Source organism: Ciona intestinalis, chromosome 8 (genome assembly GCF_000224145.3).
Source record: "Ciona intestinalis chromosome 8, KH, whole genome shotgun sequence".
NCBI lineage: Eukaryota > Metazoa > Chordata > Ascidiacea > Phlebobranchia > Cionidae > Ciona > Ciona intestinalis.
This window is the reverse complement of record NC_020173.2, coordinates 5,226,990-5,237,685: the sequence shown is the minus strand read 5'-3', so window position 1 is coordinate 5,237,685 and position 10,696 is coordinate 5,226,990. Positions and strand designations below refer to the sequence as shown.

The following is a 10,696-nucleotide window of genomic DNA, read 5'->3' as shown; positions in this document are numbered from 1 at the left end:
TATCTCTTGTACAGTTTCAATATGTATTATGATGTCATAAACATTTACTATTTCGTTTAGTTCAAAACAATGTAAACGTGGCGATACATTAGTTTCACTAGTCACTGGAGGCACTGGAGGCACTGGAGGCACTGGAGGCACTGGTGTACTGCGGTATTTAAAGGGGTCCCTTGAAAGGTGTTTTTGTTTTTACTATATAATGCCCACCTGCCACATAAAGAAATTGACATGGTCCTCCTTATACGAGCCCTGTGCTAATGCAATTGCACAAACCTCCAATCCATGGTTTGTGTTTTTGACCTCTTCGAAGTATGCTACGGCCTGAAAACAAAAAATACTATTTTAAAGCAAAAAAATCAACCAGTTACAAGTAGGCGTAAATGTGTAAAGACCATGTAAATAATGGCCAAAATACTTTACAGGTTAGGATGGTGGGAAGTGTGGCTGATAGTTGTGCTAGCTGTTATTAGTTAGGAATTAAATGGGGTTAGTGGTCACTGGTCATGGGGGTTAGTATAGTTAAGGGTAACTAGTTTACTGCTAACCCTTATAACCACTAACAATAAGTTGAGCATTCTTAGTTAGCCATTATCATTGTTACAAATAAGAAATAACAGTCAAGCACAACAAGTCCAATATGTTAAAAGCAATCACCTTTGAGTGTGTGTATTGATCAGCTGATGGGCCGAGGCCTTTGATCACATCAGGTTCCATAGTCGCATGCAGCATGTTTCACTCTTCTTCACCTTGAAAACCGAATCAACGTTCATTCTTTATAAACACAGCTGGTAAATAAAAAAATTGTTTATTAATTTACTGTCAAATGCTCATCTGGTATAAAAAAAACGTAGGGATGACGTTTCGTTTGCCATCCACAAGACTTCATCAGGGAATACGTTTATTCGTGTCAAACGAGCTTTTGAAAGAATATTCACATTATGCCTGGTGGCAGAAGTAACAGAAGAGTCTTAATAAATTACCAATATTATTCGCACCAAATAACAATTCAGTTTAAGTAACAAAATTGAGTTTCACCTAATTCAAACTGCCCTTTTATACAGACATGGTACCGTAAAACAAATTCCCTACACATTTAGAATAAATGAATCCTTTCTTTCCAATCTGTTCTACAATACATCATGACAATAAAAGCTAAACGCTACTCCATTCTCGCATTCCTTTATTATACGAACAAATGGAATGATGTAACACATCGCACATGCGCTATGTATTTTCATTCATGACGTATCGTGGGTAACGTGTTTACGTTACGTAGTGGGCGCTAGCTGTACACCAGCATAGAAATCAATTCGGTTTCTCGCCGAAGCACGCCACGTTTCTCAAGCAGAACTACATGTTTTGCTAGAAAAATGCTAACTTTTAAAATTAAATAAGTTTGTATGAACATTGGATACATGCTTTAAATGTCCAAACAATCTGCTTCGTTTTAACTATTGTAACGTACCTGTATAAATACAGTCCAAAACTTTCCCTCAGTAGCTATTTACTCTTATATCATGGATAAATAAACAGGTATGGGCATCTATGCCTACTACATGGTAGAGGAATACCGGGCAGCGCGCCATTAAGACAAAAAGATTCTTTTTTTAACAAACTTTCCCTCAGTAGCTATTTACTCTTATATCATGGATAAATAAACAGGTATGGGCATCTATGCCTACTACATGGTAGAGGAATACCGGGCAGCGCGCCATTAAGACAAAAAGATTCTTTTTTTAACAAACGAAGAGTAAAAAAATCAACAGCTTACAGTTAACCTACTTTACACAGTTTTTTTTTTCGTAAAACTTTCTGTACTACTACATTTCTTCATCTAAATAATACTTCAATCAAAACATGATATCATAACATCTAGAATCTAAATATGGAATCCTTTCTGGTCAAATTTTGACCTATGTTCACACAATTTCATAAAGTTGTTTTATTTCTGCTCAATTCTTAGAAGAACAGGTTTGGTTTGTTGGTTGTGAAACGCGGTGCATTCTGCTGCTTTTTGCTCAATACAGTTCTTCGCATGGGGAATTTAATCTTGGAATCCTAAAAGAAAACAAATGCGTTTTAGATAGTTTTAAAATCGTCCTAATCTGATTTTGGCATCTAATATTGAGAAGTGTTTTTGGAGCATAATATTGTTGTATATTTTACGCATATTTAACAACAAGTCTATCATACAACTATCTATGAAGAATTCAATACCTACACAGTGATACATATTTTTATCAAAACTAGAATGTCAAAAATCTCAAATATACAATAATCCAATTAAAAACAAAACAATTTAAAAAATGATTCAATATATATACATGTAGTGTCGCACCCAGGGTGGGGGTGTTAGGCTTTTTGGGTGGCTGCAACACTGTTTATATATATACATATATATATATATATATATATATCATTATATATTAACTTACATGGAACTGTTGAACATGCTTTCGCTTGCATTTATTAGCAGCCACTTCTTCCACTCTCATGATTTGAATGGAGCCAGGTCTGGCACGATGGCGAGCACCCATGTCTCGGTAACAAGCGGTAACAGCACTTGCTACTTTCACATCACGGTACTCTCTAGAAATATATCAAAGTGTTATTTGCATACATTTATGCACCTATTCAGATAAATCAAACTAATGTGAGATGTGTTAGGAATTAAACAGGTAAAGGTAGCTGTTCCAAACCCTGAAAATTTGTATGTGTTAGTGCAAATGTTTAGGTAATTATTCAATCAGATATAACATGAATTAAAAAAATGGGATCCGATATACATAAATCAGACAGTAAAGGTAGCTATTCTAAACATTGAAGATATTTTGCGAGGTATGAAGTATGAACATAGTAATCAATTTTGTTTGCAGTGTCTGTTAAATCATATCAAGTTTACCAGATCTGTTTTTTGGTATTTTTAATACAACTGAACCAAGATTGCAACAGCAAATCATTAATTATTCTCTGAATCAGAAACTCTGAACTTGGAATTCAGCCCTGACCATCCTATGTGGGTAAGGTCCTTGCTAAGAATCTGGGATTAAGTCCAGATTTGGGCGAAACCACACAGGAAGCTTTATCTAAGTATTTCATGCAACCAGTGTAACTGCATCCTGGACTCTATTCACAACACAGTCCTCAACTAATCCAACTTAATCTACGCGCTGTTCGTGAGTATTTCAAAGATCTTTGTTCGTGCTGTTTCAGCTGTTCGCGCTGTTCGCTCATATTTTAGAGACACCCGTCCTAACTAATCGCAACTTAATCTACCTGTACATGTTGTGAGTTCCACTGCGAGAATCGTATCTCAACCAAATACCGAAGTTCTTGACACGACCAGGTCGTGGTTCGGATCGCTTGCTACATTGCAATATCTCACCGGCATTCTTCTTAATCTTCTTGTAGTAAGAAATGTAATACCTGGAAATACAGCAGTCTTGAATGCATGTGAATCGTTGTGTAGATGTGTGTATCGATCATCATGAATAATGGATCAGGTATTTTTTGATGGAATAAGTGTGTTATGGTACTACACACTTGCATTGGTATTGCTGTCCCTTTTATGGAAATACAGCAGTCTTGAGTGCATTTGAATCGTTGTGCAGATGTGTGTATCGATCATGAAAAATAGATCATGTAATTTAGGGTAAAAATAGTGTGTTATACTTATATACTACATTCTACACACTTGCATTGGTATTGCCGTCACCTTTAATTTATACAAGTCTGTTATGTCAACCAAGGGTTGAGGTTTTGACAAATATGACCCAGCAGCCAAAACCTGATACTTATACATGCACACAATAGGTGTAATATACACTTCATGCCAAAACTGACTTACCAGAATCTTGATTTGGCAGCGATGTGGTTTGGAGCAAATAATCGCATTCGGTACAAAGGTGGGTTGGGGACTGCCTCGGATGGCAGTTTACGCCCAACAACCTTGTATTCTTGGAGCTAAAATTACATTGGGGTTAGTATAAGATGCACATTTTAAACATTTTCTAAAGTGTTCGGTATAAAAATATGTTATAGCAATAACCTTGAATATTTACAGTCAAAAAGGGACAACTCTAAATACCACAATACAGCACATACACGCGAACATCATGTTGTATAGAGCACATACAGCATATACGGCACATACATGCGAACATCATGTTGTATAGAGCACATACAGCATATACGGCACATACATGCGAACATCATGTTGTATAGAGCACATACAGCATATACGGCACATACACGCGAACATCATGTTGTATACTATAGAGTGCTGTATATGCTGAATATGTGTTGTATGTGCCGTATGTGCTCTATACAACATGATGTTCGCGTGTATGTGCTGTATGTGCTGTATGTGCTGTATGTGCTCTATGTGCTGTATGTGCTGTATACAACATGATGTTCGCGTGTATGTGCTGTATGTGTTGTATGTGCTGTATGTGCTGTTTACAACATGATGTTCGCGTGTATGTGCTGTATATGCTGTATGTGCTGTATACAACATGCGTGTATGTGCTCTATATGCCATGCGTGTATGTGCTGTATATGCTGTATGTGCTGTATATGCTGTATGTGCTGTATTGTGGTATTTAGAGTTGTCCGTCAAAAAGGCATCTATAGGATTATATATAATACACACTTGAAGCTATTTCTAAACATATCTATGTAAAACTATCGTATAGTAATTTAGGAGTTTTATATCAAACTCTACAAGGTTTTTAGACCTTTAGTAATTTATTTGTCACATTTCAGCGCCTGTGTGATGCATTGATAAACCTTCTAGGTAACATTTACATAAATACCAAGAAAAATAACATGAATAGAATGAATAGACGCCTACATCCCCATATTAAACTTAAACTAACCTCTCCCTTCGCTTTCATGTTACTTGGCTTGGGATATAGCTAGAAAAGAAATTATCACGTTGACGCACTGAATTGTGGGTAATTTTGACAAGAAAAGGTCAAAGGTTGGACCTTTTCGCCAAAGTTTTCGGTAGCAAATTGGGGACGCCATAATAAAACGTCGATTTTTAAGTAAATTTTAATACAACCCGCAACCATAAACGATAAACGTTTTAACTATTAGATAATATGTGACGAGTAACAATTAGGCTTTTACAAAAAGTGTTGAATAAAAAAAGTGTTGAATATATTTTACAGTTTTATCTCTGAAAGTGTTTCCTTTTTTACGACCAATAATGGAGCCATGTGTCACCGTTAGCTGTATTGATAAATCTTTATATGAATAATGTAGTCTTGGTTACTTCTGTATGAGTCGTCTGTAATTATAATCCACGAAATACATTTGTAAATATTTTTACTTAGATATACGGACTCTGCTCTGACTTAACTAAAACGTATGGTTCAATATACTTCACAAAACTTTCCAATTGGTATAAAAATGTATTACATTGAAAAGTACAAGACCAGGCAGGGTAAACCATGACCGACAACAAGTTTTCCACAACAGCTCCATCACGAGGATTTTAAAGCTGTTACTTCATTCGCTGTTGACGCCATGATTACCACAGTCACTGGTTCAACGTGGTAAGCCAGCTTTGACGGAATACAATTTACCAGTGCGTTTATACATTTGAAGAAAATGTTATACAGTATTCTGTAAAAGCTGGGCTTTTAATCGCCAGTCAACGTTTTTAAAAATTCATACAAAAAGAATCTGTTCGGTAAAACACAGTTTAAAAATTGGATTCGTATAAAATTATACGTTGTTAATACTGAAAATTATAAATAGTTGCGTTGACTGGTGACATCCATGTTTGAGTTTAACCTCATCCTCCCCTTTGTACTCGTGGAGGGTCAACAATAACTGGCGGTTTCTCGCTGGTTGCGACCGAGTAGGAAGGCGGGGCTGCTGACCCTCATCCGCCTGAAAAATAAGAAAATTGAATATCTACATTTTAATAGCATGTGGTGCTATGATCATGTGCATTAAACAATAAATAAATGATGGAATACCTTTCTCGGAGCTGTCGCCTTTACACGTGACGAACTTCCAGCATTCTTGGAACGCTGTAAAATATCGTTTACAATTAGTTACAATTACTATAGTACGGTAAAGTGGCTACCGTTAGCGCATAACATTTAATATTTCCTAATCGTTTTTTAACAATGCTGTTTCAAATCGTGAGGATGCGGTTATAAAAAAATTATTCTTTGTTTACTACACAGAATTATAGACGATAAAAGAGTATGAAAACGGAACCGTCTCACCCTAACAGACAAATATCGCTAAGTAACATGGCATATAAAAAACTGAAATGACACAATCTATAATATATAAGAACATTGCCTACCTAGATTTTAAAAATCTTATTTATCAAAGTAACAAGGTATACGTTTATAGACAGCTACACCTATAACCGCGTACCGCCATAAGCTATTAAGTAAATCACCTGAAATAATGAGTCAGCACATCTTGGTAATAAGCACCAGGTTTACCTGGCTACAGTTACGTTTCAATCAGCAATTTTAATTAGGTCGTTGCCTAGTTGGTCTCTAAGTTAAATGTGGTACAGTTTAGACTGGCATATTGTTACGCCCCCCAGCAACAGTGCACTACTCATTAGCGCGTATAACCCTTTTAGCTAAAATTCAAACAAGTTTGAATATAACCAGTGCAAATTATCAACGTTGCCAAAAGACTTACAACACGCCTAAAAGCATCTTATACTCTGCTGGATATATCTACAACTATAGACCGGTCGATCGGCAAAGTGCTTGTATTCATAATAACAACCATCTGCCAGGGGAATGCTGCCCGATTAAGTTTTAAAATTAATTACGCCTACCAAAAATACGTCATCGCTTTAAATTAGAACGGACAATGGTGTAACGCTGTAGCTAAACTTGCAAGTCATCCTATAATATATCTTCACTCAAGTCGAAACAATTGCAAAAAAACAGGTTCTTTCGTATCATCCTAACTTGAGATATAGCGCTTACTTGATCATGGGCTCAACTACGTATCAAAGCAAATACTAATATAGCTGGAAACGGTAATACAAGCAGTCACTTTGATACTCGGTCATACGTAACCGCTGGCTCGACGTGGACCAGTGCATAATGGAATTGCTTCGTCATGCCTTTGTTTCTTTTACGTTGAGGCGCAGCGTTGAAAATAAGCGGTAGTTAAGTGAAAGCCATCATCGATTTCAACGGGATCTTTACAACGGGCTGAAAACAACCAAGCTATTTTCGTACCCTGCGTACATTCCTTGGAATTTGAAGAAGGAATCCCTATTGATACTGCCTGCCGCAGTACAGATAACTGTAGGCCTGTATTGTGCCAAAGTAAATTCAACAATTGTACACGCTCATCCTGTTTGCTGAATACACACAACGGTAGGCGGGTACTGTTGACTCAGTGCGTTTCATGTTTCACCAAATGATTTGCTGTTACACTGCAAACCCGCTATTAAAATACATAGCGCTAATCTGGTAAGCAATATATGGCCAAACCAGCTAAGTGGCATGTTTTTTACTGACACCAAAGTATAGAACGGGCTGCGTTTGCTTCGTTTCAAACGGGCGTTGATTGGAACGGAACTTTGCCAATATACAGTAAAGTAGGGGAAGACAGGACACCATTAGGATATAATATCTAAATGACCTGGGCGTGTTTTAAACAATTGGAGTCGTGAGGATACGGTTTTGCATTTATTTGAATGTTCTTTGTTTACTACCAAGCTGAACGAGAAAATAAAATGAAAAAGTATGTCCCACCCTACTATATATCAACTTTTTCCGCAGCATATGTCCCGCCTTTAATGTGGCTTGAATGTATTTCAAACAACTGCAATCATAACACTATGTTTCCGCGTTCCTTTAGCTACTGGTGTAAAGTTACACATGTCATTGTCATATTACAGTTTGCGGTTTGCATATGCAGGAAACTAGTAAACGGTTACAAAGATAGCAATCTTCCCGTATGTAGCTTTTGCACATAGACTAACAAGACTCGCATAACGGTTGAGTAGAATATTTAGCTGAGCATGGAACTGCTAGTCAATGTTTAACAAAATTATTATCAAATCGAGTGGACAAAGCAGAACTGCAAAGTCAGGAATAGTTGTCGGCAACCTGGTTGCTTTGCTATTTAGATAACTGGTGTTGCAGTCTGTGGGTTAACTGCTTAGTAAGCCAAGTTGCTTGACTGTGTTTAAACTTGAAGCATGGCGAACAAAGAAGCATTGAGAATTGCCAAACTTGGCACGACTTCGTTTTTCAAGAGACTTGGACCTAGAAAACCGTATGCTGGCAAAGTAAGCGATAGGTTGAACTTATACGGATGTAATCAACAGCAGAATCTCTTTAGTAGCGCGTAACAATCTCTTGCCATGAGATGCAATACTGTGTGGTAAGATGGAATACCTTTTGCACGCATACAATCGTGGTTTTTAAGATTAAACAACGAGTCCTGGGGCTACGAACGTTATATTAAAAATAGAAACATGTACCATCTTACCACAGCCTACTATTTATGTTTGTTTTGTTGCTCGCAGGTAAAAGCAGTTATTTTAGACTGGAGTGGAACTACTGCTGATGCGCATGTACTAGCACCAGCTGTTGTGTTCGCCAAGGTCTTTGAAAAACATGGTGTTCCTATATCTATGCGAGAGGCTCGGCTACCTATGGGTCTAAGGTGGTAAACCTTTTTTCAGATGTAGTTCCTCTACAGTTTTATACGTATTGATAGTGATGTGGCCGAAGTGTGGTTCATATACAGTACGATGTAAATATGATATCGAGAATGGGGGAAAGATGGGACACCTTTTAATTATATTTTTTCGTTCCATTTGCTAGTAAACAGAAAAACATTCAAAGAATTATAAAACCGTATCCCTATATAATTTCCATATAGACCGTTGTTAATTGTTTAAAACACGGTCAGGATATTTGGGTATTTTTTGCTAAAAGTGTACCTTCTTCCCCCACAGTACTATACTCTACTCTTATACTATACTGAAGAAAATACATAAAACCCTTTTATGACCTTTTTTAAACCAAGAGAAAAACAACAACATTTTGCATTAACCTTACGGCCAGCGCAAGACAAACGCGCATTAAAAATGCATGCAGTTTTAGATCAATGATACAAATCGATATTATATCACTGAGCGCTTTAGATTCAACGATTGCGAAACAATATTAAAGTAACACATGGGGCGTAAAGCGCTGTTTTAAGTCATGGCATAATAATTGACTTTTCTACCTTGAATGTAAATGCTCAAAAGGGCATACACCAACGAAAAATCCAGAATGCCGCGAAAAAATCCCATGCATTGTCCCACGGCCGATTTTTTACTTCAGAACGCGTTATTTTTAGAAGCTGTTTCGTTTTTTGGGCACTCTGGTGATACCTTTAGATCATATAAGCGACTTTATCTTTATACAAATTTTGATTGTAAATGTTTAAACGACGTCTCAGGAAAGATCTTCATATTGGTAAAATACTCGAAATTGAAGATGTATCTAAAAGATGGAAGCAAGCGAAAGGTTATGCTCCCGATCCAGAAGTAAACGGTAAAGATGTACAAGCAATGTTTAAGGTACAAGTTCCAACTCAACCATACACATAACATAATTTTTACCTATTTCTTCAAAAACAATAGCGAAGATCATGGCATTTAAAAAAAACGAAGAGAAGGGAATTAACAGCAAAAAAACAGTTGTTAAAACACGCTATGGATAAAGGTGTGGGAAAGGGTGTCTGTTAAAAAGCGTGGCTGTTACACCCACAGAAAATACAAAAAAATATTTATATATGTTTCTTTCTAGGACTTTGTACCAATGCAACTTGAAGTACTTGACCAATACACTACCCTGCTACCAGGCACCGCAGATGCAATTAACTATTTAAAGAACAATCAGATCAAAATTGGATCTTCGACGGGTTTTACCAAGGTTAATTTTTTTGAATTTTTTTGTCATGTATATTCAAAGAACTGTTGCCTATCGTTAACAAATATAATGTATAGTAGGGTGGGAGAAGATGGGACACCTTTCACACCTAATAACCAAATATCCTGATCGTGCTTTAAACAATCAACAACGATCTATGGGAGCTGTGAGGATAAAGTTTTATAAAAAATCGTTGAATGTTTGTTTACTACCAAATTGAAGGAGAAAATATATTAAAAAGGTGTCCCATCTTTCCCCACCCTACTATATATAGCTATAGGCCTATATCCAAGTCAAAAATTTCAAGTCAAAATTTCAAAGCAACAATTTTGAAGTCTCTGTGCTCAAATTTCATTTTAACATCTGCAGGTCATGGTAGACGTACTTCTTGCTGCGGCTAAGAAACAAGGATATTCTCCTGACAGCTCAGTGGCAGGCGACGAGGTACCAAATAACATGGGATTCAGACCAGCGCCGTTTATGCTTTACCAAAACCTAAATAATTTGGGTGTTTGGCCGATTGAATCGGTTATTAAGGTATGATATTATATCTAACTTTATTTTGTTGACATTTTTTGACATGAATGGGCTACATGACTAAAAGAGATATTCTGCCGAAATGAATGAATGAATATAAGTTATACTTTATCCTCGCGTGGCCGGAAAACGACAGTAGTCATAACACGGGTGTCAATACACATCATGCCAGCTACTACGAGGAGCCATGTATATATAGTAGGGTGGGGAAGATGGACACCTAC

The 10,696-nt window shown here is 36.8% G+C and overlaps 3 protein-coding genes across 3 annotated transcripts in view; 1 reads left to right on the top strand and 2 right to left on the bottom strand.

Moving 5' to 3' along the window:
* LOC100184876 (exportin-T) overlaps positions 1-788 on the bottom strand; it is a 14,469-nt gene extending 13,681 nt beyond the window's left edge. The window contains exons 1-2 of the mRNA XM_018812953.2: positions 655-788; positions 208-321 (exon numbers count right to left, since the gene is read on the bottom strand). Coding sequence (XP_018668498.1) covers positions 208-321; positions 655-729 — 189 coding nt within the window. The 5' untranslated portion in view covers positions 730-788. The remainder of the gene's footprint in view (positions 1-207; positions 322-654) is intronic.
* Positions 789-1,927: 1,139 nt separating this feature from the next.
* Positions 1,928-5,008, bottom strand: LOC100182402 (60S ribosomal protein L18a). Its single transcript, XM_002122329.5, has 5 exons — positions 4,878-5,008; positions 3,848-3,963; positions 3,277-3,426; positions 2,436-2,589; positions 1,928-2,058 (listed from the first exon to the last, which is right to left on the bottom strand). Exons 1-5 carry the CDS (start codon positions 4,893-4,895, stop codon positions 1,960-1,962), a joined length of 537 nt encoding a protein of 178 aa, XP_002122365.1. The 5' UTR covers positions 4,896-5,008; the 3' UTR covers positions 1,928-1,959.
* A 2,726-nt stretch (positions 5,009-7,734) lies between these two features.
* Positions 7,735-10,686, top strand: LOC100175397 (phosphonoacetaldehyde hydrolase-like). Its single transcript, XM_018812767.2, has 5 exons — positions 7,735-8,296; positions 8,537-8,676; positions 9,463-9,583; positions 9,813-9,938; positions 10,305-10,686. The coding sequence occupies exons 1-5, from the start codon at positions 8,207-8,209 to the stop codon at positions 10,476-10,478; spliced, it is 651 nt and encodes a 216-aa protein (XP_018668312.1). The 5' UTR covers positions 7,735-8,206; the 3' UTR covers positions 10,479-10,686.
* The last annotated feature ends 10 nt before the right edge of the window (positions 10,687-10,696 follow it).

What these genes read in the sequence shown, in the direction of transcription:
- LOC100182402 (XM_002122329.5), bottom strand. An exon ending in GCTGCCAAATCAAGATTCTG is followed by an intron (nt 3,427 to 3,847) that starts GTAAGTCAGTTT and finishes CTGTATTTCCAG; the next exon opens with GTATTACATTTCTTACTACA. An exon ending in GGAACTCACAACATGTACAG is followed by an intron (nt 2,590 to 3,276) that starts GTAGATTAAGTT and finishes ATATATTTCTAG; the next exon opens with AGAGTACCGTGATGTGAAAG.
- LOC100175397 (XM_018812767.2), top strand. Translation starts at nt 8,207, where the DNA reads ATGGCGAACAAAGAAGCATTGAGAATTGCCAAACTTGGCACGACTTCG. An exon ending in ATGTACAAGCAATGTTTAAG is followed by an intron (nt 9,584 to 9,812) that starts GTACAAGTTCCA and finishes GTTTCTTTCTAG; the next exon opens with GACTTTGTACCAATGCAACT. An exon ending in CTTCGACGGGTTTTACCAAG is followed by an intron (nt 9,939 to 10,304) that starts GTTAATTTTTTT and finishes TAACATCTGCAG; the next exon opens with GTCATGGTAGACGTACTTCT.